The 26,586-nt window shown below is 35.1% G+C and overlaps 4 protein-coding genes across 8 annotated transcripts in view; 2 read left to right on the forward strand and 2 right to left on the reverse strand.

Moving 5' to 3' along the window:
• The window catches only part of LOC119828154 (methyltransferase-like protein 9), a 43,101-nt gene extending 30,521 nt beyond the window's left edge, over nucleotides 1-12,580 (forward strand). For all 3 annotated transcript variants that reach the window (XM_038350246.1, XM_038350245.1, XM_038350247.1), the window contains 3 exons: nucleotides 9,980-10,210; nucleotides 10,728-10,903; nucleotides 11,165-12,580. In XM_038350246.1, coding sequence (XP_038206174.1) covers nucleotides 9,980-10,210; nucleotides 10,728-10,903; nucleotides 11,165-11,376 — 619 coding nt within the window. In that variant the 3' untranslated portion in view covers nucleotides 11,377-12,580. The remainder of the gene's footprint in view (nucleotides 1-9,979; nucleotides 10,211-10,727; nucleotides 10,904-11,164) is intronic.
• A 1,898-nt stretch (nucleotides 12,581-14,478) lies between these two features.
• LOC119828249 lies at nucleotides 14,479-21,179 on the reverse strand. 3 transcript variants are annotated; one of them, XM_038350354.1, is made up of 9 exons: nucleotides 21,039-21,179; nucleotides 20,670-20,944; nucleotides 20,108-20,270; nucleotides 19,860-20,031; nucleotides 18,684-18,794; nucleotides 18,204-18,405; nucleotides 17,652-17,893; nucleotides 17,335-17,431; nucleotides 14,479-17,063 (listed from the first exon to the last, which is right to left on the reverse strand). In XM_038350354.1, the coding sequence occupies exons 2-9, from the start codon at nucleotides 20,906-20,908 to the stop codon at nucleotides 17,012-17,014; spliced, it is 1,278 nt and encodes a 425-aa protein (XP_038206282.1). In that variant the 5' UTR covers nucleotides 20,909-20,944; nucleotides 21,039-21,179; the 3' UTR covers nucleotides 14,479-17,011. The 3 variants fall into 3 exon arrangements, with proteins under 3 accessions (XP_038206282.1, XP_038206280.1, XP_038206281.1); XM_038350352.1 differs by having other exon boundaries at nucleotides 18,672-18,794; XM_038350353.1 differs by having other exon boundaries at nucleotides 18,672-18,794; nucleotides 20,670-20,970.
• A 536-nt stretch (nucleotides 21,180-21,715) lies between these two features.
• On the forward strand, nucleotides 21,716-23,352 carry LOC119828284 (p21-activated protein kinase-interacting protein 1-like). The gene is made up of 3 exons (XM_038350396.1): nucleotides 21,716-21,964; nucleotides 22,050-22,341; nucleotides 22,447-23,352. Exons 1-3 carry the CDS (start codon nucleotides 21,896-21,898, stop codon nucleotides 23,229-23,231), a joined length of 1,146 nt encoding a protein of 381 aa, XP_038206324.1. The 5' UTR covers nucleotides 21,716-21,895; the 3' UTR covers nucleotides 23,232-23,352.
• A 2,341-nt stretch (nucleotides 23,353-25,693) lies between these two features.
• The window catches only part of LOC119828230, a 32,163-nt gene continuing 31,270 nt past the window's right edge, over nucleotides 25,694-26,586 (reverse strand). Inside the window, exon 24 of the mRNA XM_038350333.1 lies at nucleotides 25,694-25,708. Coding sequence (XP_038206261.1) covers nucleotides 25,694-25,708 — 15 coding nt within the window. The remainder of the gene's footprint in view (nucleotides 25,709-26,586) is intronic.

Raw genomic sequence — 26,586 nt, forward strand, 5'->3', positions numbered from 1 at the left:
TATTGAAGGTGGGGCCTAGAACTTCATGTGATTGTGTATTTCAGTCTTGTTATTATTTTAAAATCAATTATTTTTCACAACGTTTTAGAAGTCAAATTTCCTATTTCAAACATAAAATATTGCTTCTCACGTTGAAATTTTCAATTATCTTTTTGAAAACGAGTATATACGACCGATAATTGTTTTATTAATATTTTAAAATAAACAAAAGAAAGTGCTATTCTTAAAACGAATATATCATCTATATTGAGGTCTAATAAAGGTTATTATATATTGATTGTAGTTACTCCTGTACGATCTTACATTTGTTCGAACTTAGTCTGTGACAAAAGCAGCCTGTACTGCTCCGTATAATACAGGCAATGCGGTTATTTGTTTGATACTTTTTACCTTAAGTAGCTGTAAACACAGTCTGAAAGTGATTACAATTCAGCACGTATATTGTCGCATAGCTTGTTCCATTGTAATACAGTTAATTCCCTATGCATTGTGCGGCTACAGCGAGATTATCCTTGTTTGGTTGTGAGGGTAAAAAACGATTTGCTCACGAATATACAAAGTGCTAGTAGATATTTGGGTTATCATTTTCTATGCGATTTTCTTTTTAAAATAATTACATTCGGCTGCATAAATATAAAGAATAAAACATTGCCCGAAGGTAACTATTTGCATATAATTTTATGTAAATTATATCTATACTTCTAATATTATAAAGAGGAAAGATTTATATGCAAGTATGTTTGTAATATTTTCACACAAAAAGTACTGGACTGATTGCAAAAATTCTTTCACCGTTCGAAAGCTGCAACTTCACAGAGTGACAAGGGTATATATGTACAACGGGCGATGCCTGGGCGAACTGCTAGTTCTAAAATGAAACACTATATAAATTATTTCAAAATTTTCACAGTCATATTTATCCATATATCAATACCTCGCACAAACAACAATGAATTAAACGTATGAATTATCAAATGCCAAGCAATAATTCATTTAAATAGAAGAAGGCGCGAAATAGAACCTCCCATTAAAGACAATAGGTATTGTTTCTATGTAAATGAGAAAATCGTCGTCCAATAGCCGTCGCTGAAGCGTCGGCTAGCGGCCGTAATTAAAAATTCAAATTAGTACAGAGTCCCCTCGAGAGACGCGGTTGGTGATTACGCAGCGTTAATTACTTGCGACCAATTAAAACAGAGGGCGACGGAGCGGCAAGCCAGCCGGCCAATGGGAGGCCGGCGCTGAAGTGAGGAGTAGTAATTAAGACGAAAGGGTTGAGATTTTCCGGGCGTTCCCGCCGAAGGGCGTTTGATTAATCACTCCCTACTGATTTAGATGATGAGATACCTACTTGTACTCTCAAAACATAATGTTAAAAAATAATGCATATTTTTTTACTGAGATAGTTTAGTGTTTCGTAGAAAATTACTATATGGATAATGTATATATAAATAATGGATTTTGGAGTTTTCTACAGAAAAGCAGAAATTTTTAATTTTAATGCTATACATAATATTGGAGCTAAAAACAATATAATTCATCGCGTAATACAAAACAGTTCATAGTTGCGGGTACACAATCAACAGTAAAGTAACTCGATAATTTACTCAAAACACAGCGTCCGCAACAAATAATCGCAATAGACACTCAAACATAAACAATAGCGTCCGTCACAAAAACGCGCGACTCAATCCATCGCGCACAACGCTCGCCCTTCAAAGAAACAATAACGCAGGTTTATTTGCATGCAGCTATTCATCGGAACGTAAAACAGATGTAGGTGGAAAGAATTGAGTTTACGTTCGCGTCGCTTCCCCCGCGTTGTAAATGGGCTTTTCACGCACCTCACTACGGATCTAAATGCGCCACTATTTGCCTAAACGAGATGTTTTTATTCTCTCCCACTCAACATTCAATTCGTATTCGAGCAAGGATTAAGCGAATATAGTTTTATTTAAGTGTTATGCGTATTGACGATTGCGTTCTAGACGTTTTCCGAATTCGGGGTATATTGATTTTTCGTTATTTGCAGTCAGTGAAGGAATGTTTTATTTTATTGTATCATTGAATTTTTGTTAAAAGATTAGCATTCTGAAGTAGTGTTATTTCATATTGCGTACTTCCCAATTAACTTATTTTAAGAATATGCCTCTTAAACGTTATGTGTGCTTTATTATAATAATTACATTAAAATATTGTCTGTTGTCTTATTTTGTTGTGTATTGTTGTCGCTTACTTTAAAACGCAAGCTGTGACAACCAGACTACAATTTTAGGAATTATCGCATGGCAACGGTAGTCCATAGTAGTCTAAGCATATATTTAATTATGTAGAAACGTCTATGTAGTATCTTTACATTTACATACTTTCATCCTTATTGAAAGTAGATTATTATTTTAATCTCCCAATAAAAAATCTTATAGTATATATAATCCGTCTTCTTTAGACCCTAATTCTAATTCCTTATGCAAGCAATCCATAACAATAGTTTATTAAGGGAATAGATGAAGTGTAAATGATCGGAGGCTTCTGAAACCGAGCCTCCTCGGCCTCCCCAAGCCGTCACTGGCAGAAGAAAAATGCTAACGCCCCCGCGAAAACTATTAGTTATTTCGGCACCCCCCCGGCCCTCCGTACGTGGGATATGGTTTATTTTAGACGTTTTTTCCGATTATTAATAATGACGTAACATTTATATGTCCAGTTTGTCCCAATTCCACAATGGAATTCCAAGTTTAAATGTCTCTTTCTAAGATGATTAACGAATACGTGGTCACATGTCGAAAACCATGTGTGACTTTGTCATACTTCGTACCAAATGCATCATAACAAAAGAAAAACGCTTTCATCTTAATCCAATAGTTTCCTATAGACACTTTAATTATATATGTACATGTGGACATGTAATGACTCATGAATATGTAAGGAATTGCGCGCAACGAAAAGTTTTCTCATTTTTCTCGCGTACAAAACAAGTCTTGCGACTTCGCCTTACGAGCCACTATGCAGTTGAACAAGTTGCTTCCACAATAATGGAAGCTTATGAAAAATTTAACTAGCACGAGCGCTGTGTATTACATAATGGGAATACAAATGGCGACACCGACGGAGCGACCGGACATAGTTTGTACGTATACAGGCAGACAAAGCACACAAACATGAGGTCATCTCCCCTCATTAGGTGGTTAGTTTTCCGGGCGTGTCCGCAGACTCAGGGCTGCAGGGTGAAGCGGCGCGGCGCGGGGGAGGCTAGCTGACGGGAAGTTACTTAATTAATCCCTGAGCGGACGCCATTGGCCGGCTGAGGGCGGTGGAACTTCGCCCACGCGTTAATTGGGCGGATGGAGCGAGCGCCGCGATTAATGAGAACCTTCTTATGCCACCTCGTATACAAAGGCTATGTTTAGGTACTGTCGAATAGAGTACCTAGACAAAAATCCATTTGATTCATACATCAATGTAAGATTCAGTTTTGTTACTAGAACTTCATGTCTCAACTATAACCAAAACAAGATAAACGTTATTGCAACATCTTAATGTTATGAGTAAGATTTTGCCGAAAGCTCATCGTGATAACCGTTTTCATAGGCAGCAAGATATCTGTTGTGTTAGCAGCAGTGAGTATATTGCTCAGCCAGAATAGCGTTAATAAATATCGTTGTTGGAGAGGAGTTGGCTGGAAACTAATATCGCTCTCGTCGCGTCAAGTGAACGTATAAAGCTCAGATTTAGCGAGAGCCGAGGGCTGAGCGGGCGTGAACCGCCCAGGTAAAGTACCTACTTACAGCGCGATATACGAGGAAACGTAAATTATAATATTGTGTGTGCCGGAGCCGGCGCTAACCCTCTCGCGTCGCCTTACCCCGGCGACCGTGTGTGCGCCCGCTGAAAGAAAAGCAATTTCCTCGGGCGGGGGACGGCCGAGGGGTATGGGGTCTCGCGCGAATATAATTTTGTTCATTTTTTCATTCGGGCGAGTTAATTCGGCTTCGCGGCGTAGTCAGCTATTGATTAGGGCGCGTCTTACGTTTTTAATTTGTTTGCGCGCGCAGCCACGATGCACCCGTCGAGATGAGCTCCCATCCTCTCGCGACCCCCCACCCCGTTCTAATGAAGCCTCCGCTAACTACGGCTACTGTAATAATCACGGTCCTTTTCACAATCACGCTTTGACGTCGAATGTTTGCTTCTAGCCGGCTAACTAGCTCCCTGCGATTCGCCTCTTTTGAGGAAAACATCACATTTATTTTCCTTAACGAAATCAGCCAGCGACTTGCAAAATTTCGATTGTAAACGTAATTGGCGTAGCACGATGTACTGATAAGAAACATGTATATTTTCTTTCCATTTCTATATATATTTATATACACTTGTATATACTATAGAGCACTTATAATTAAGGTGACATATGTATGTAGCAAAGCATTCTTATTGGTCATTGCGTCCCCCCGTTCACCCCAGAGGGGGGCTTGTGAAACAACACCGCCTGTATGTGACACATTAGTAAATGAGACGACATTCGTTACAAGCGCGGAGCATTCTCATTGAAAGCCTTCCGAGCTCGACTGACGCTTCTTACAATACTAATGCTTACGACAAACTTGTGCTATTAAACTGTGGTTTTTAACTTTTATTGGTAGCAAGAAATGTATTTGTTTGTTTATATTATTATATAAAAAAATCTAGTTGTAGTAAAAAATTATGTATGTAGTACTACTTTAATAAAGTATAATCATAATAAAATCTTTACTAATACTATAAATGCGAAAGTAGATCTGTTTGTCTGTCTCTTTTTCACGCCTAAACCACTGAATTGATTTGAATTACATTTGATCCAGAGATAGTATGAGACCCAAAAAAGGACATAGGATATGTTTTCGACAAAGGAAAAACGTATTGAATTATAGAAGTTATTAAGAGTTTGATTGTTTGTTTGTTTAAACACGTTAAACTCAGAAATTACAGTGGGATTAGATTTTTTTCTTTTCAGTGTTAGATAGTCCATTTATGAAAGATTGGGTTTAAGGTTATTGTATAACATCATGTACAAAGTAAGTGAAACTACGGTGCACAGCTGCAGCTTGTATAGATAGGGATACATTAGTGCATCGTGTAAATCAATATCAACTAATGAAAAATATAATGACATTAACATTTACTAATTACATAAATTGACATATTTTACTGTTAGATTAATACAATACCAAAACCTAAATTTTCTGCCACAAATAAATTAAAAATCGTTTTTATCGTATTATTTTTAATGCCCATGACTATGAAAAGGTAGGAGCGTTCAATAAATCGATACACCGTCACCTCCGCTCAGCCATTAAAGTTCAATAACGAATGCTCTTCATTGCTTACTTTGTTTTATCACTTTCATTTTATTGTTTTAATTTGTGTGCGGTTGTGCGATTTGCGTGTGCGCAGTTTGTCGCTCGCCCCGCCCACCGCGCGGCGGCCAATCGCGCGCCGCCCGCTAACGAGACGTCGCCCGCGCGAGCGCACAGCGCGACAATGCTCATTGTTTTAAACTATTCTCATTTTGCTTTACCCCGGTCCATCTCACCGTGTGCGCCTCCCACCGAGCGATAATTTCAATGTCACCACATTGTGATATTGACTGAGATTCCTCTAAGAAAATATTCAGACGACGCGTCAGACCCGCTCAATAAGCTATAAACCATCCACGTCAACTTTACACGTTTTAAAGGTTATTGTGTATAAACGGTCGTTGTGCTCGCCATAATCAGCGGCCACATCTCGTTGTATTATTTATTTTAAATATAAGATTATTATATTATCGATGAGATGGCAATAAAAATAAATCCTTATTATGTGAAGAATGAAGCACTTGAGGCCGTAGTAACGAGTAACTAACGTGATTCATGATTCCCTCGTTACAAGGAATGCTGGATAGGTACTCTAGACCACATTTCCTTGGAGTATTTTATTCTTATTATAAGATCGTTTCGATTTTCATAATAATTGAATGGATCTAGAAAAAATATATGAAGATTTCCACTTGAAAATAGCTCTGTTATTCAATTTGTGATTCAATCGTGCCATGAGGAATGCTAATTTATTTTCTGTATAGAAACAGTTTCTTGCAAACTTTAAAATGACTTTTACAAATTAATGATTGGAATAGTTCGAGTGAGTAATCAAAAATTGAAACCAACGCAACCCTTTCCCCGCATCCTTTCCTCGTGTCTCCCGAATAACATTAAAGGGGAAAACTAAGCAATTGATAGTGGAAATGGGCAACGAAATAGAAAAATATCGTGGAAAGCATTCGTGGCGTGGTAAAATATTCAATCGAGGCAATTCGGGTCCGCGTATAAATTCGGGCCGGCCATTATTTGTAGCGCGTCGTCGCGACCGAAAATCGCTACCCGCATTGATAGTCGTCATTTTTCTACTCACTATCGTTAATATTTTACGGGTGCGTGTCAACGCTTTATGGGCCCACTCTTAACACTAAAACGTTTTCGCCATGCTCTCATTGTTTATAAATTTTTACTGTCCAATTTTTTTATAGTTTATCGACTGTTCGAGTGCCATTCACTGTTATGGCACGTATAACAGTTTGTGCAACCGATTATATCAATTTGATTTTTATTGAACCCTAATAGCTCTTGAAATTTGAATGTTTTGTGTTGTTTTTTTTGTTTGTTTGTAGAATAACGGGTTCACTTATAAAGTGTAATTTGAACGAAACATATTAAATCGAACTTAAAATTTGAGTACTTTGAAATTGTTTTAATATATCGTTACCTAATACATTTTGTACCTAGTTTAATCTGTTGTATAAATATGTTATAAAAGTTATAAAGAAAAATTACATCTCAAATTCGTGGTAAAATACAAACATTTAATTTAAAAAATAAAACGAGTCTTGGTAATTTTCCATCGCATTAAACAACGGAGACGCTGAAAAAGCGTGTCATATACTTAATTTATATATACAAAATGTCTTGAAAGACATTAAGGACGAATGGGTTCGTAGCTACCTAACTGTAATTATCCATCCAAGTTTGCGAGCTCAGGAAAAGAATTGCTCTCCTTTGTATGTGAGGGGGTGTCGGGGGTCGGGTGGGGGGAGGTGGGTAGGCTCACATGGGACGCGCTCTAATGAGGTGCCTGAAAGCGACAATGTCTTTGAGCAAAGCAAATGTGTAGGTATCTACATACGGAGGGGTGGAGTTCCTCCTATTTCAACTACGTAGAGATAGGTGCTTGTTTCATATGACAACGTTAACTTATACAGTGTTGACAAATTAATGTATATTCTTATTTTTAAGAACACTTGTTTATGTCTTGTTTACGCAAGTTTAAACGGTTAATACATTGGATCGTTTCGCTCGTAACCTCGATGGTAGAAATGTGTAAATATTTTTACGTAACATGATTATGAACAATATATTCCAAGGGTATGATAGTTAGATTATATCGGTTTGTGGCAATATTATTTATTTTTTATTTGTTTATAATGAATATCAATGGCATATATGACTGTCACCATAATTATGGCCCCATAGAGTTTTATTAGAAAACTTATCATATATTTAATGGATACAAACAAGATTATAATCACCACTGACTTAGTTCATAATTACTTTTGTAAAATGTAACATTAAGCTCTTAGCGCATACATAATCCATCATAAATCGCAAAATTGTACAAATCCTGACGGCGTACGTTCGCTAGAGCGGTGGGACGGGGAGACGGATAGAGGAGGACCGCGGGTCGAGCCGCTTCCGCTTCGGACCCAGTTTTAATTTCCCGCGCGAGGCGGGCGTTAAGTTTAAACGGAGATGAGCACACGTACTAATATCATGCACGACCCGGGCCGTCGCCATAGCGACGCACACTCAAATGACGTGTGTGGCACGGCGCGGGTGTGAGACCGGGGGTAATATGATTTGAGCGGCCCCGGCGACACCCCGCCCGCTTGTTTGCTCTCCGATGCAATCGCGATACGGCCCCCGCCCTGCGCCCTGTACATCTCTCGCCTCCTCAATAACCGCATCGGATTCACTGTTGCAGGCCACTATTCTATTGGAGATACAGACCTAGACACCTAGATGCGATGTTTGCCGCGAGCTACTTGGTTGCCGCTCTCAGTTTGCATACTTTTTACGCGATATAGGAAAAGAACAAAAGTGCTACGAGCAGATGTACTATAGAAGAAGATACTAAAATTAGTTTTATAATGTTCCTTCGTATGTAGTATTTTATCCTGAAAAGAATGTTACTTGTAATTAGTTCCAACAGGAGTACTTCCAGCAGACACAGTAACTATTTGTTAAATCTTACATTTCGTAGCATGATCTTGTCAAGGAATATGACATAATCGATATAACTTAACTATAATGATAATATGCCAATAAGTTTTATGTAAATCTGTTATTTTTGAATGTAAAGTTATATAGGCATCCTTTATACAAAATCTTACGGAATCAAATAGTAACTTCCTTCCCTTTACATTTTCATTCCATTATCAATAAAATAATATGTTCCTAGAAAGTACCATCCTCTAACATATCCTTGTACGAACTGTTACATGTTAGTTAATCAGCGAAACGAGCACTGTAGCTACACATTCACGTACCATTTGACGATGTTGAGTGTGGTCGTTCGGTGACAATTACACAGTGTCCATGTCTATAAGTCTCAGATGCGGATGCCTCATGTATCATGTATAGCACGTTGTGAGCACTGAACGCCACGAAACGGGACAATAAAGCAATCAATTCGCAGCTTCACTACCGCCGTCCACTGTCGCAAACGAGCCAACCGACGCCATGTTACCGATGACGTACATGCATTCTCACATTTATTACGCTCACAAACGAAATAAATAACGTTTTAAATGATACCTTTAGCTTAAAATTACAAGATCTGCTGGGGCACAAAGCGAGCCATTTCCTTCGTTTATGGAATTGTCGGGCGATTTTCAATTACATGTATCCGATTTATAAATAATAAATCTGCGGTCTTACAATATGCGAATGTATAATGTCTAAAACAGTTTGCAATTCGCGCTATAGTAATTGCGGCGCGAACGCCAGAGGCCCTGGTAATGCCGGGCGTGATATATGCTCCATTCACTAATAACAGAGCTCGACTCTTTGCCGATTACTGCTTTACCTGGCCAAAGCGATCGGTATCGATTGCTGCGACGTTCGATCTCAACTAATGAGTAGAGGATTTGCTAGTCATTATCCACTTTCGACGCTAGCCCGCGGCTGGATGAAGACGTCGCGGCCTGCAGGGCGAGTCCTCGCCGCCGAAGGCATTTAATTTGCTGCGCTTTAATACTTGAACCCTTTACTTCGAGCTTTGTGTTTTATCCTCAGTAATTGCTACTCCATCGCCGATAACTTTTAAAGCCACAACGCTACAATTGTCAGTGAAGTATAATGGTCGCATGGTTTAGATGCCGTTTTCTTTGTTAGAAAATGGTTTTCGAGATATTCTAGTTTAAATTAATAGGATATTCGAGCCAATTTCGCTATTTGAACAATTAAGCTGGTCGAGAAGATTGATAGTTGCAATGAAATAGCTTTCATCGCGCCGGTAATGCTCGCAGGTCGTGCAGGCAAACCGCACACCCAGCTCTCAGCGGTTTGTTATCTTCCTCCATGAAATTACCCCTTTCATACATTCCGACCTGTTGATGTATTAATTATGTGGTTATATCCAGCACATTATTAGCACGAAATGTTTATGGAGCGCAAGATCTGTTCACGCCATCATATTAACACTGCTGTTTATTGTACGTTTGAATATAAATTTATTATTTAGAAGTAACTTGTCAATGTAGTTTGTTTGCTTTAAATCTGCTTTCAACTCATTTCTAATCCGATTAGGTATAATAATTAATAAGCTGTAGTAAATTCATTCTATAAAGATATGCGTATCTAAGGGCATATAGCAAAGTCCGTTACGTATTAACGATGCGCGTTCTTTCCAGATGGCTGGGACGCGGGTCAATGTTCGTACTATCATCAGCTCAAACTCGATTATTGCTGAAAGCCGCCCGCTCCGGGCAGGGTAGCTCGAGCCCGGAGAAGTTATCTGCGTTCGTGGACGTTGGCGCTGGTGATGGTGAAGTGAGCAAGAGGTTCGCTGATCTGTTCACTACGAAGTATGCCACTGAGATATCAGCATCTATGAGGAAAGTGTTGAGCAGCAAGGGATTCACGTGAGTTCATTTGTTCTTTTCTATTAAGCTATAAAATGTTACATGAGAAACGTTTAAATGTAGAGCCCTGTGGACAAAATGTTTATATAGCAAAGTTTCGATTTTGTTGTATGAAGTTAAATATGCAATTAGCTCGTACTGAAATATTCAAAATACATAATTGTTGCTGTAAATTGACCAACCATTTCTTTTGTTGACGTCCAACTCCCTAAGATTGACCAGAAAAAAGCAGAAATATTTCAAGCAAACATAATTTCTCGTTTAAGAATAGCACGCACTTACTGCTTTTGTTACTCTTAGTCGATGATATATGTTGAGATGCGTGCATGTCGTGGCGAAACTGTCGCCACACCGTCAGGTTTTCATAGCGGTGAGCGCACTGGTGAATGTCAAAATGGTCGTTCGTTATTACATTCCTTCCCACCGGCTGTAGCACGCGTAGAATGGCGTCAATTTTAGATTGACTCTTTTAAATCTTTTAGAAGATGTTTCGAGTATACAATATATGTGTCCTTAGCGTGCTGGACGCGGACGCGTGGTGGCAAGAGCAGCGGTTCGACTGCGTGTGTATGCTCAATCTGGTCGACCGCTGCAGCAAGCCGCGCACCATGCTGCGGCAGGCGCGCGCCGCGCTCGCGCCCGCCGGCCACCTGCTGCTCGCGCTCGTGCTGCCCTACAAGCCCTATGTAGAAGGTCAGTAATAGTGGTGGAACTCCGGCAGGGTTCGAATGGTATTAGGTATGAATGTGGGAACAATTTGTGTGGATTTAGGGTGGAAAAAGTCGCCGAAAAGTTTGGTGACGGTTCACACATTATCGATCGACAGATGCAGCATGAAGCCTGTAATAAAGTATGTATTTAAATAAAGTATGTCTTTCTATAAATATAATATAAAGATACTACGGCTCTACGAACAATTTATCCCTCAACTAACACAGTCGCTCCACGTTCCAGCGAACTCTGACCACAAGCCGGAAGAGCGCCTCCCGATCCAGGGCGGCACGTTCGAAGAGCAAGCGGCGTCCTTCGTCGCGTTCATGCGGGACGAGATGCGCTTCGAGCTGGCGGCCTGGTCGCGCGTGCCCTACCTCTGCGAGGGGGACTTCGCGCAGGCCTACTATTGGTTGGACGACTCCGTCTACGTGTTTAGACCTATGCCCGAGTAGAGTCTGGCCTGCGGGCCTGTCGGACTTCACGTGACGTCACCATATTGAATGCTGCACACTTTACACCTTAGGCACTTACTTTAGTGTAAAGTGTCCAGCCGGTGCGGAATTTGGGGCGTGACGTCATCAGATTGATCTATGGGCTCCGCACTGAGTTACTCTTTACGTTTAAGACACTTACCCGAGAGTAAGTGTCCAGCCAGTCTGGGATTTCGGACGGGACGTCATCAAATCGATTACGTTCTTCACTTGATCTCAAAGATGATGGGCAAAGAGTAACTTCCCTTTATTCTTATTTTTGCATTATACGAGATACGCTTGGAATTCGCGGCATTTTGTCTTCAGACTAATCATGTAATCATCTGATCTGGATTTATATATTTACTATTTACTGTAAAAAAATATAAGACAGGTAAAATTAAAATTGAAAAGGCGGAACATATTTATTCAAAAAAAACATCTTTAGAAGATCAGAAAAAGTTCTAAGGAAATTTGCTTTCGCCTTACTTATAAAGTACAAAAAAGTTGTCTTTTGAGAATTTATTTCGAAGTGAGATTAACTACTAACAAACTAAACTACTACTTAAACTATTATGTACTATATATCAATATGGCTCCTATAACGAGAACTTACTAAGCAATTAATTAAAGAGAATAATTAATTTTATCTGATGACGTCACGTTACAAATAGAACTCTTATGGATTGATAGATTTAATATTATAAACGTTGTGAATTTTGCTTAATTGTTGTGAACTTGTGAAGGGAAAGTGTTAAACATTAAACAATTGGTGTACAACGCACAGGCCTATGGTCATACTACTATTTAAGATATTGAGATTTGAAGAAGATGTTTATTAAAAGTAATTAAGACCAATTATACTAAATATAATATATATTAGGTACAAATTAATATATATTTCAATACTCAGATACTACAATTAACAATGTATGTAACTGACATCGATGCAAATAAATATAATCTATCATATGTCATACATCCGTGTTTGAGTAAGTCAACGTTTTTTGTCATATGAAAAACTTATAAATCAGCCATTTAGTCTTGATTTTGAATATGAGGTCTAAAAATTTAGCCTTTAGCATATCTCGATTTAAAATTTTTATAAATCCTCTCTATCTGATGCTTTCTTACTATGTCAAGTTAAATCGTATCAGGAAATATAATTTACTACTCTACCTCAGAATTCGAATAAATAATAAAAAAAATCGTTTTTTTTTTCACGACCAAAATTGGTCAGGATGTAATGCAAGTTTGTTCAAAAATTTCCCTTATAAATTATTGTATAATTTCGTACTTAATTAAAATTTAAAAGATATTGGAACGATGAAATTATCTTTAATAATATGAAAACTTTGTCAATTGTGACACTGGTGACTAAACAGTAAACACTAGTGTCTAGTATATTGTGTCTTTAAAAGTATCTATATTTTTTCAATATAATTGAGGTTTGCTATTTGGAATATCCAAATATTTGAGGGAAATTAATCCCAATAAACACTTTATGTGGTTTATTGAAAATTGCTACATACGTAACTATATAACTATTATAATCATTCCTTAGCTCATAATTAATATAAAATATAATAATAATATAATACCTCATCGCTTCTATATGACAACGAAATTCGACAAATTAGTTATTGGCTGCGCCATGAAAATGCTTGCAATGTGTCTTTGTCTATATTAGCGTGGGTGTAATTCCATTTGGTTGATCTTATAGAGAATATATGCTTTTAATGTTATAAAAACTCCTATAAATTATTAAAATAAAACGGTTTTTGACGATTTTAAAAAAGAATTTAATAGAAAATGTGTGCAGTTTTAGTGAATACTTAGTTCAAATAATGCAAAACACATTTTTATTCGGTCCCGAACTTTATACCTGTAAGGATAATTATATTAAAGTACATTTGCATTTGTTTTTGAAAATCAAAATTTTTGAGTTATTTGCATTTCAGTGTCTAGCCCCAAATGCAATAACTTTAAATTTTTTATACTGAGATTTGTTGATGAGATAAACTTGAGTAATGTTGTAATTTTATCTTAATGTAATTTGTCTATCTTTGTACTTTTCAATGATGTTTTTAAGTGTAATAAAGATATATTAAAATTGTCATTGTCTATTTTTGATGTTATTTTTTTTTCTTTTTGTATTATGTGTATAGTGGGGTAAACTGATTGATTTAAATTTTTCATAACATATCATAATAAAGATGCCAAAGAACTGATCAGTGGTTTCAAAGCTACAACACTCAATGAATTATCGCGCTATAGTAAACATTCTCAATTTTTAAATTTAGTACTAGTATGGTATTATGTTATCTATGGCACTACTAAATTATTTAATAGTAAGAAAAAGTCCATTATAAACAAATTCAAAAAATTCCTATCACATCAATATCAGAAATCGTGGAAACTACTTATACTTTCATTTTCAAACACCGCAGTATATATAATTGTCGCGTTGAAGGTTCCATAGGAAAAGAGAACATACGGAATGAATGCGAAGAATGAGGAAGAATGCTTAGAAAAGTGAACTCAAAACATGCAAAATTTTATTTGAATATCATCATCATCATCATCATCAGCCCATATATGTTCCCACTGCTGGGACACAGGCCTCCTATGAGGGTTCAGGCCATAATCCACCACGCTGGCCAAGTGCGGGTTGGCAGATGTCACATGTCGTCGAACTTTTGATTCTCGGACATGCCGGTTTCCTCACGATGTTTTCCTTCACCGTTTAAGCAGTGGTGATGTTATCTACATGCGCAGATAAATTGAAGAATCAATTTATTTCCTGCACGCTCGCCCGGTCTCGAACCCCGACTTATCGATTTTGAAGTCCGAGGTTCTCACCACTGAGCCACCACTGCTTTTTGAATATATTTTGTATTATTTTCTTTTTTGTGTGGTCGGTACAGACAAATAGGAAGCTTTTATTAGCGTTACCTATTATATTCCCACTAATCTAGTTTTGTTTATTTTTGTGTCCCAACTCCTAATATATTGGATACGCCTCATTAATATCTTATTTAATTTAAATTCAGATAGGTTCAAAAACACAAATGAAAAAAGTAATGAAATCAATCCTTTTATTTATTTTAAGCACTGCTTTCACTGTTTTACATTTTTAAATTTAAACGACATAAATTACATGGCAAGGCCAAATACAAAGTTACATCTAAAACATAATACATGAATAATTTTGACATAAAAATTCAGACCCAAATAAAGCCAAGAAAGTGTACTAATTATAATTTATCACAGTTTAGTGTTGCCAGATCATGTGGGATTTATCGGGAAGAATGCACTATTTCGAGACCTAGGAAATAAAATGTTGAATATAACACTAAGCATTGTTACCAAGTTGATAACAAAACATATTAAATAAAGGCTAAACGCAAACGTACTTAAAACAAATATCCAATGGATGATAATGTATATATAAATTAATGTTCGCTACACTTAATTATAGCACATGTATACACTGGCTTATGAATAAAACTCACATGTATTCGGTTCGGAAATGATGCCTTGTGCGAGATCAAGTAAAATCATACCTACAAAAGACAGTTTCTATACAACTGATATGTTTAATACATAATATACGATAAAATGCCAATTCAAATATAAACGAAATTTTGACTAGAAATATTCATATTAATACAGAGAGATTCGTGCGAACTTTTCATAATACTTCAAGTAGTTACTGATAGTACCTAAACCTAGGCGGTTAGTGTTAGATTACTAAAGCCTCCTTATTTATTTGGCTACAATAATCGAACATTTGCCCCGTTGTTATTATAAATTTTCTAAAATGTACAAAAAAAAAATAAACTTAACTAATAAAAATGTGACGAATAATATATGTGATGATAAAATAATATACCGAGACCAAATTCTAACAGTTACAACCTCACCACTGCGACCGTTCCGCTAACTTTCCATTCATGACTTACATTCCTAAGATACAAAAGATTTATTTAGGCTTTGCCTTATTATTGCACTAACGAGCTCACGAAATTTTCATATTACGTGATGTTTTGGAAGATAAAAGCAAGACGCAAGCGTTACAACTAGTAATTACTTATCATTAATATACATGCATGTCGATGTCGAATCGGGTAATAAAATATAAACCGAACAATAATATGGGCTTTGAAAAAATATGTATATACGTTTAGTAAAAAATAACAAAATGGCTAAATAAAATGCATTATTGTAAATTACAAACACACCGGTTTTAAAACGTAAATTAATAAAAAATAACCTAACCTCACCTTCATATTTTACACGATAACCATGTTTATGCATTATACTATACATACACACAAAGTTAGTTTATAGATACATTATTATATACAGCTTTAGCCTACGCGTGTTTACTTGCAGTCTTCGATACGATACTATTCAATACATCACGAGACAAGACATGGCAAATTTCCATTTAAGTGACTAAGCTTCAAAACTCCCACCGATATTAACACATTGTAATACTTTCAACAAATACATACTCACGACCAAGGCTAGCCATTTTATATAAAATTGACAAAAATAATGAAAATATCAGTTTTGACAACACCTACATTTCACGATTATTGTTTTGTGATTTTCGTTATGATATTTTAAGATTTACTAAAGCGACAACATCGATTAAAACTTGTGAAGAAAGATTATGAAGGCTAAATTCATATCTTTGAATTTCTATAAAATAATTTTTCGCCGAATCAAAAATAGGAGCGAGAGTTTTAAATTTATCGTGAAGCAGTATAATTATGATTCAATACTAGTTATAGGATTTGTCTTTCACTAAAAAATATACCCGAGAAAGTTTGGCAAAATCAGTTCATAACACCAATACAATAAATGTATCACACATACCTACATTCAATTTAAAACCTCCGCTCCACTCTTACGTAGGTATTATTTACCTAAAACTACTTAAAGTTAAAAAACCTTACATAGTACTACCACACTATATCTATTACACTTCTATCACAGTGTAAATAATGCACATAATTGCAATTTAATGAGATTACTTTAACGCAAGTATCATAGTAGCTTTATATAAAAGTGTTTTTTAGAATTAGTGCACAAAAGCTTCAGAACTCAAATATATAGAAAGCAAATAAAAAAAACTAAACATTAAGAAAAATATCTAAACATATAAACATCAACATAATATAAAACAATAGAAAATGTAGATAATCAGATACGGATTCCCGCGTAAAACAGACTATATCAAAACATAGACAAGCATACAATAATATTTGTATCGCTATAGAATATAAAAATACAATAACCATAAAACCATAAACAATAAGAATACTCAAATAAACCTTCAAGTATAATAAACAAGAAAAATTTAAGAAAGTCTTAATTAATATCTATGTTGATAATATAAATAAATTTGGATGTAATAAATACATTTATAACCTCAATACAATATGAATACATGTATATCTGGCCAAAAGTTTATACAAATAATACTAATTTAGACGATTAAAACGGCATTAACTCCACAATTGCCAATATTGACGAATAAAACACAAAAATACACAATATAAAAGCATTGTCATGTACTGGGAACACCTCAATCAACATCCAACTGCTAGTTGCCACTCACTATTTTACGACTCTCCAATTCATCCATATTGTTGGAGCTGAAATTAAATACACTTTATAAATATACACAAGGAATCTGCAGTTATAATTCTAGTGTAATATTAAAATAGATATATGTAGAAATAGTTATCACATTGTTATTACTTCAACTAAAAACGCATGAATTAGTGTGCTTAATCAACATATTGTTATTAGAATATTATAACATTATTCTCTTAGTCAAATACAAATGGTTACATACATATTGCTTTTATCAATACTCAGTTCTTATAATATTTCAGAGAAATAGATAGTATATATAAAACTCACCGTAACTTGTCGTCATTTTTCCAAGATGTCACTTGGATATGTGGAGGCGGCAGATAACTCCGAAGTGACTGTACAAGTTGAATTGTGTCCAAAAGAACTGAAAATTTATATGTTGTATAAGCATGTATAATTTATAATAAAAACAATAAATTTAACAATAGCGTGCGTGTTATCCTTCCTCTGTCTTTTGTTCTTATATGCATGTGTGTTTGTGTATTTTCCTGTGTATGTGCGTATGGCTGAATATGTCTGTGTGTATTTCTGAATATGTGTATGTGTGCATATGGCTGTGTATGCGCGTGTGCGCGCGCACTCACTCTTCTGCAGCTGCTCGCTCTGCTTGCCGTACGGCTTGCACATGGCGGGGCGCACGCAGGGGCGCATGCGCTGCAGGTTGCGCGCCAGCTCCGCGAAGGCGCGCACCACGCGCTCCTGCCCGCCCCCCGCGCCGCCCGCGCCCCCCGCGCCGCCCACGCCGCCCGCGCCCGCCGCACCGCCCGCGCCGCCGCCGCCGCCACGCTCGCTGCCCGACAGCGACTCGAGGCTCTCCAAATTGGCTCTGTCATGTTTAAACAAGTTATGTTAATAAAAACAGCGTGTACAGCGTGGTAGTCTACACTGCCGCTCCGCTGCATCCGGCAAACGTTTATCATGTTTTTTTTTATGTTATCCCTGAGAGAAATATAACTCTGACAAACGAAAAAATTTATAAAAAATTAATCTAGTCTATACAGATAGTTAAACAAAAGACATACAACCTGATAATAAATTATTATTAAAAGATGCATGAAACATCCCAAATGTTTGGGTGTACCTTACTTATATTGCTAGAACACTAGTTAAACAACTGCACGATTTTTCACTCTTACCTTAGAAAATCAGTAAGCTTATGATCGTCACTGTAATGATGCTTGGACTTTGAATCCATACTCGACTGTGAGGAACGCGTTGAATACTTGTCGATAGAAGACTGGTGGCCCAGGGACCTGCTCTGATGCTGCAGCAACATTTGCTGATGCTGTGACAACTTCTCTGCAGTACGTCGATCTGATTTGTCGCCCGCCAAGTTTGCTAAATCGAATTTTTTTTTTTGATTAATATCACTCTTACCATTGCTAAACACAAAAAAAAACTTGTAATACATTACAATATATTCAAATTACATTTTATTCCCTTTAGTGAATTGCATTATTGTCTCGTTTTGTAAAAAAAAGACCTAAAAATATTATAGTAGAGCAAATTTTTATTTTAATCGTTACACAAAAAAATACATCTCTCTCTAAATAATAATAAATATGGAAGAAATCAAATATAATAGTAATAAAAGCGATTTTTACTTAACAACTCACTGAGAGCGGCAAGGTGAGGCGCGAGCGGCAGCTGGTAGTCCTGCGGCAGCGCCGCACCGCGCAGCAGCCGTTCCACGGCCTGACTGTCAGACAGGTTTGAGCTGCCTGCGTCTGGAATATAATATTTAATTTATTTCATTTTAACAATTCATCATTAAATCCTTACTAATTATATTATAAATGTGAATGTTTGTTTTTGTATTCGTCCTCCTTTCACGACGCGACAAAGCAATTTTATCATATGATTTTTGTGTCTGGAGATAGCTGGGTAGGGTAGACAATGACATAGGCAATTTTAACATGGTGAAACATATAATGCCCTTGAGAAGATCCATTATGAAGCGCATATAAATCACCCGGAAATTTAAAAATTCCGATAGGTGGCGCTATATTAAAAATATGACATGAAAAACATAAATTTTGAATACAAATTATAACATAGCATAAAATTTAGTTTTAATTAATACACTTGTATATTATGAGTTATATGGTAAGCTGTGATTAAACTTTACAGGGTAACTTTATTATATTACTCACATTTATAACTTCAATAAATGTAAAAAAAAATCTTTATTGTGCTTAATATGTTATTTTTATGTCAACATAAGCTGTGATTAAGACCTTAATGATCTTAATCACAGCTTATGTTCTTAATGCACTACCACTAATATTTTATTGATATTGTATTGGCTAAATAGCTATGATTACTTCGTTTTAATAAACTATAAAAGCATTTTTTAAACCAATTACTTCAATTGAAAGATATTCAGTATTATTCGGACATAAATTAAACCTTATATTATAATAGATGCTTATTAGTAAAAATTACAAAATATTTGATCATATAAATTCAATATTTTTGTCATACTATAATTAAATAATTTTGTTTTTAAAATATAACATGCATTGCAAGTTATAATGTCTAATTGGTTTAACTTCAAGTCAATTATTTATACTTAAACAATACTTGGATATGATATCCAAGTCTTTATATTACATAGGCCATAGGGCTTATTTCTTTGCTAATCAAATGTTGGTGTAAATGGAAATCTAAAAGCAAAGATAATTTGCAAAATGTTAGTAAACATTTTTTATGTATTTCCTACAAATATATTTTACTAAGTTAAGTTAATGAATAGGATATAAAAAGAACATGATAATCAACATTTTACACACCTGGTATGTAAGTGGGTTGCTGGGATAAATGTTGTTGTATCGATTTCTGTGTCATTTCCAACTGATTCTTATAGTAGCGGCAAGCTGGGTTTGGACAATTTTGTACCACTTCAACTATAAATTCCTTTTCCATACCAAATTGCTCTCTACCAATTGTATATGACTCTACCACCTTGAAAATAATTTTAGTCATTACAATAAAATTGAAAAAAGTTTTATTCAAATATTGCTTCATAGTTCATACTTACAGCTCGTACAGTGGCTTCTAAGCCGAGATGCAAGCCATGTGGACCATTCATGTGTTTTAACATCACAGCATTTGCAAAATGCTCATATGGTAAAATTATCTTGCCATTTTCTCTATATATGAGACGCCCCTGAGCGTCTAACCCTACCCTTGAGGCCATCATTCTGAAAATAACAATTATAATATATCTTATGTATTAAAACATTTCATATTAGTTTTTTTCCAACCAATAAAATAAATAAATAAAATAAATAATCTTATAAGAAACTGACTCTTTACAAGCTCAGATTAAATACTCATGTCATTTGAAGCATTACTAGTAAGTATATTAAGCATTTTTGTATAAAATAAATTATAATTGAATATTGAGAAACAGTAAACAATTATTTACAGGCATACTTTCACTTATGAACTGCATTATTCACTCAAAGTTCAATTAAATTTAACTTACTTAATCAAAAATAATATATACATTCAGAATGGAACAGTCGGATCTTGGGCTATTATAAAATATTAAAGAACTTCATTTCAAAGATTCTAATGAAATAAAAAAGTGAGCTCACTGTAAATAAGTTGCACTTGGAAGCATGGAAGACTCTTTGAGATCACTGAAACACTGTAATAACTCTATACTGGGGCTCCAACCCTTATTTTGTAAATAGAGCTGCAAAAGCATGTAAAGCTTTTCGGTTACGTAGCCCTCAGCCCCGTGTGGCGCCGACGAGCTAGATCCGCTCGCTGCAGTAGTTCCACTCCCGCTACTCTTAGCCAATACATTCTTCATGGTCTCCGCCAAATCCATCTTGTAAATGTCTAAATAAGTCCTCTTTTGGGAATCCTGTATAGAAATGATATACGAATGCTCTATAGATCGATAGCTGTTGCGAATATTACTTCATAACTACTAAGTGATTTAGTGTAGGAACACTCACCAGAATGGAAATATGTTTTCTCCCACCACAGCTAACTTTTTTACTTCAAATATCTCCTTAAAAAATTGTAATTTATGTTTAATTGGATAAAAATAAGAACTTTCTCTGAAAAACAGGTATCATATCAAAGCTTCTTCTTTAATCTTTTGACGTTGTCAAAACGGTTTTTTTATTTATCGTCTGTAGCATTATTGTAGATTATATATTGAGCCACACCAACAGGAACAACATGTTGGTAATCTGTGGTTGAATAATAAAAAAAATTTCAACAATAACAATGTACATAAAATACAATTCAAGTATATACCTCTTCACTATATGTGTACATAATCAACAATTTTGCAAAAAATATATTAGTCTGCACGGTTCATGGTTCAACATTGGAATAACATATTAATAATATTCATTTAACAACAAAATCCACAATGTCTCTGAGAATATTGTCAGCTTGGGTCTACGACGTAAATTTAGTCTTCAGTCTTCACTAAATTTAGGATGGTGTAATTTCAGTAAGTTACAAAAAAGTTAACTTGTTTTAAAAGTCATAATATTTTGGTTTTGAATAAATGGTAATGCTAAATAAGCGCTTCAATACTAGTACTCCATGTTTTGGCCACAGAGTAAGTAATATACTACGTAGTCATACCTGCTCTTTCAAGATGGAGCTATTTAATATGGCTTAGTCTGTGGATGCGTGTTGACATACATCCCCAAATTTCAATAAATTTTTAAAATTTTGTATGTCAATTTATAGGTTATGTTGACATGGTTCAGGCATGTGAATTGTGAATTTACTATGATATAGGAATCATCATTTATATGTTTTTAATTTATGGAATTCATTTCAATCAGAAGCAATGGATGAATTAATCGTTGGAACCTATGAAGGATTTTTATTAGGTTACTCTATACAGCCTGAGGAAGAGGTAAGAAATTTGAATATTAATAAATTTTCCCAAGTTCCAAAAGAGTAACAGTATGTTTTTGATGTATACCTCAATATTTTTTTAGGCAACAAAATTAAAGCAAACATTCGCCACTCATTCGCACACTGCCTCTGTCAGATGTATTTCTACTGCTGGGAAATTTTTAGCATCTGGTGGCACTGATGACAAAGTTGTTGTCATAGATTTGATTACGCGAAAAGAGCATACTGTTTTAATGAACCACGATGGATCAATAAATGCAGTAGCGTTTACTCATGGTGGTACACACTTGCTTACTGGTAGCGATGATGGATCTATAATTGTGACAAGAACTGGAAATTGGCAAATAGAAAAAGTGTGGAAAAAGGCCCATGGAGGTAATGCTTATAAAAATTTTTTATATACATGACTGTATACAAAAGTAATACCAAAAAGTGTTTGGTTTCTTTGACAAATTTGTTTAATTATTTATTTATATTTAGGGCAACCAGTGACAGCCGTAGCTGTTCATCCATCAGACAAATTAGTCCTAAGCTTAGGAGGTGACAGGACATTAAGAACATGGAATCTTATAAAAGGAAGACCAGCGTTTACCATCAATTTAGCTAGTAAAGGAATAACCTTACCAACAGAAATAAAGTTCTCACCAGGTGGGGATAGGTTTTCTCTTGTCTCACAACAAACTGTTGATATATGGAAAATAAGTGAAGCAGGGTTGGAAAAGCGTATTACATGTAATTCTAAACCAATCACAGTACAATGGAGCAGTGATGAGCAAGTCTTTGTTGGATTAGAAAATGGAAATATTTTAAGTGTAAGTGTATCTGAAACACAAGCTCTAACATATCCTGCCCATAGACAAAGGGTTAAATGTGTACATTTCGAGAACAACATGCTATATTCTGCATCGAGTGCTGGCGAAATCAAAACTTGGTCTGTTGATGACAAAATATTAAGGGAAATTTGTTGTGCAAATGCAGCATGTAGAATAACATGTGTTGCTCTAAATAGACAAAATCATTTAATAAAAAAAGAAGAAACCGATGAAGAAAATGACAATGAAAAAGAAGAAGTTGAGAATGAAGACAGTAACAGTGAGGAATCAAATAATGAAGACACTCCAACACCACCAAAAAGGAAAATTGGTGCATTTGTTACAATCAGCTATGGTGATGAAGAGGACAATAAAAATGACCACCAACCTCCAGCCAAGAAAGCAAAGAAAAAGCGAAAAAATAAGAAATCTAAGAATAAAAATACTGGTTAATTAAACAATGCTTTTGTTTTTGTTATTTTAATAACAATAATTATAATGTCCCAAATACAAGGTCACCTATATGACGTAAAAAGCCTAAGGCATGGTTTCTGTAAAAAAGTTCAATAACTGAATAAATATTATTAATAATATCAATAAAGATTCTTTACAACTGCCATCCTGCCGAATATACAAAACCCATCCAAGTGATATTCATAACTAACTCTTTAGTCAGTTTTCCTTATGGTGTAAAAAACGATATACATACATATTTCGTTTATCGAAAATTTTCAATTGGCAAGAAAGCTGATGTTATAAAAACCTACACTTCTTACTACGATATACCCACGGAATTGGCGGCCACGGCCATTAAAAGGAAAATCTCATTTACACGGATACACCGGAAAGCCGCGAGTTTAAGTGAAAAGTACGGTTTGACAAAAAGACGAGTGCTCGAAACACGTTTCGTGATCACTTTTTTTCTATTCTTTCAAAATTTCTTATAAAGCTGTACCCGGCGCGCGTTACTACGTGAATATATAGTTGTAGTTTTTTATATTTTCCTTGTATTCTCAATTTTTCTTTTTTCAGGTTTCAATTCTCAGTTTGTAAATCTTCACTCAAAAATAAATAAAGATGATATAAAAACTCATTTGAAGTTTAGAATTCTTCATTGCGAATCTTATATCGGTACTTACAATCAAGTAGAAAAATGGCAAATATTTTTCATATAAGGTTTTTAATTTCCGAAAACCTTGTGTAAGGTGGAAAAATAAAAGGCAAATTGATTTCGACTTTGGTTTCTTTATTATTTATAAATAAAAAATCTTTTATCTGAACACACCCAAATACATAAATAAATTGCAAGTAGGTACATAATAAATTAATTTGGTCCCAAAATAAATATTTCAATAATTTAAGAAAATTATATTAAGAAAATAAAAACAACAACATTAATAAAAAAGTACACATAATTTTGGCAATTGTTAATGGTTTTAACTAAATCGATACATGAATGTTAAATCTTAACTAATACTTAACTGAGGATAACAAGCACTCTAGATGTCTTCATTCAGTCGATATTGAGACTATATTTACATTGTAATTGCTACGAAATCAAACATGCTCATTTTTATACGCAGACAAATCGAATACATAAACTAGTTGTCTAGGAAAATAGTAAAGCTTGTCAAATCATAAAAATCACACGGAAAAAACAAACGCTCTGACACTAGTGCTTTAATAAATAAGTTCGAAAAGCTTATAAGAAAAGAAATGCCTTTTAAGAAAAAGCCAGAGTAAAAAGAAGGCTAGCTACAAAGAGTGAAAAGTTTGATCTAGTACATAAATATAAAAGCTGGAATGTAACACAATCATGAAGATAACGAAGTCTTATAAGCCTTTTCTACGCCAAATAGTAATTGGAAACTACAGAAAAGTATATCTTTTCCCAGCATAAATGTCATAAGATATGATTTAGAATGATAATTTCAGAAAAAATATCTATTATATAACATGCAATGTAATCATAATTTTATTATTGATATTGGCATATTTCTAGTAGTCGGCGTAGAAAAGAGTTGGCATATATTTCATTGAACATAGTGTGGGTGACTATTACAATCTTTTATACTTCATGAGATCACCAAATTTAATGAATTATGAATTATCCATTACTACACGTACAATTTTACATACATTAACTATTAATACAAGTGACACTTCCAAGTCCAAACATACAGTCACCTGACTACTAAGTACATTTTGTGCAATACAATTTAAAAATAAATGCTGTACTGAAATCAATTTGCGTGTAATCACTAATAAGTAAGTATAGTCGTAATCGATTGATGAATACATAGATAATAATTATACTAATACATAATGAAGGTTACATATAATCCTAGAGATTTGAAAATTCATCGAGAGAAATTCTAATATTGTATATTTCATAATTTGCGTTAATCTTACAAGTTGATCTTATGACTAGATTGAGCCAGTATCCTTCACACAATTCAACTCACACCAAAATCAGAGAGAAACTGACACAATTAATACAAAATGTAGGAACAACAAAGAAGTTCAGTATTGAAAATATATTAGGGTGTTTATTTATTTATATTATGTAGCTTTGGTAATGTTATCTATTTCCATCAATTGGGTGTTGCATTATATATTATTTTCGTTTTACATTCGTTTTATCGATCAAGCGAGTCTAACGTCTCTAATTCACTACAAGCTAGTCAGATGGCACCGCTATTGGCCAGCCGTTTGATTCACCATCATTGTTAAATGTCAGTCATATTCACTATAACTATTACAATGATTACTCGTGTATAATGATTTAAAAAGTTAAACGTTAAACAAATATCGAGTAATATCAATCGACATCAAATTCATTGTTTTATTTTCATTAGCGCTGACGATGTATATTTGACTATTTCTTAATCTAATACATTAATTTAGGAGACAGTTCACACGACAATACACTGTTTTTACACATATTATTTGAAAACAGTTACAATTAACGATTTATTTTAGAATTTAAATTTAATAGATTTTTGACAGCGATTTTGACTCCATCTATCTCTATAGTTTAGTCGTTCACTACCAGTTTTTTTAAAGGTTGTCATTGGGTGGCAAGGAAGAGCTATCAAAAATGACATAATATATTATGTATTTTGCCCACACTTCATAAAAAATTGTCGCAAAGTATGTGCATATTTAGCGATTTAACTCTGTGACGAAAAAACCAGTAGCGCGCTAAACCTTCACAACGTCGGATTGTATAACTATCGCAAATACAAGTCGCCGCCTTGAACATAGTTAGCACCGATTGCACATATTCACTTGCGGGGCTAATATACATGAAGTCATCGCGCCACTATGTTAGTAATTGCTTCAGTCGTTAAGCCTCATAATCTCGGTAGACTTTAACACACGTTAATTAGCACGCTAAAACACCCCACCTCAGTTTATTACATCGATACATCTGTTAATGCAGGAGTATATATTTATACTACTACACTACATCGCTTTAATTATGTTACTTTAACGTACGTGTCGGATGCGTGGCTCGAGCATAGTACGGGCGAGGGTAGGAACTTGTTTACTTCTAAAAAGTCGCCTCGTCGTTTTCACACGTAGAATGACGGCGTAGGCGTGTTGTATAGGGAGAGGGTCTAGGACTACTTTTTCTTTGTATTATTGGCCTACTTGAACGTTACAACGTTATGACGGTACGCGTGCGCACGTTTGTGAATATAGAATTATTGAAGGGGAGGGGATACATTTTTTCGGATTTTTAACCGACGTGAAGTGCTTTCCGAATGCGAGATTTATTTGCCCCGACATTATTACGGTGCGC

Source organism: Zerene cesonia, chromosome 7 (genome assembly GCF_012273895.1).
Source record: "Zerene cesonia ecotype Mississippi chromosome 7, Zerene_cesonia_1.1, whole genome shotgun sequence".
NCBI lineage: Eukaryota > Metazoa > Arthropoda > Insecta > Lepidoptera > Pieridae > Zerene > Zerene cesonia.

Excerpts from the sequence above, each read along its gene's own strand:
- LOC119828249 (XM_038350352.1), bottom strand. The coding sequence starts at position 20,908 with ATGGATTTGGCGGAGACCATGAAGAATGTATTGGCTAAGAGTAGCGGG. Across the intron at positions 17,894-18,203 it reads AAGCTTACTGATTTTCTAAG|AGCCAATTTGGAGAGCCTCG; the intron begins GTAAGAGTGAAA and ends TAAACATGACAG. Across the intron at positions 17,432-17,651 it reads GAGCGAGCAGCTGCAGAAGA|TTCTTTTGGACACAATTCAA; the intron begins GTGAGTGCGCGC and ends ATAAATTTTCAG.
- LOC119828284 (XM_038350396.1), top strand. The coding sequence starts at position 21,896 with ATGGATGAATTAATCGTTGGAACCTATGAAGGATTTTTATTAGGTTAC. Across the intron at positions 21,965-22,049 it reads CTATACAGCCTGAGGAAGAG|GCAACAAAATTAAAGCAAAC; the intron begins GTAAGAAATTTG and ends ATATTTTTTTAG. Across the intron at positions 22,342-22,446 it reads GTGGAAAAAGGCCCATGGAG|GGCAACCAGTGACAGCCGTA; the intron begins GTAATGCTTATA and ends ATTTATATTTAG.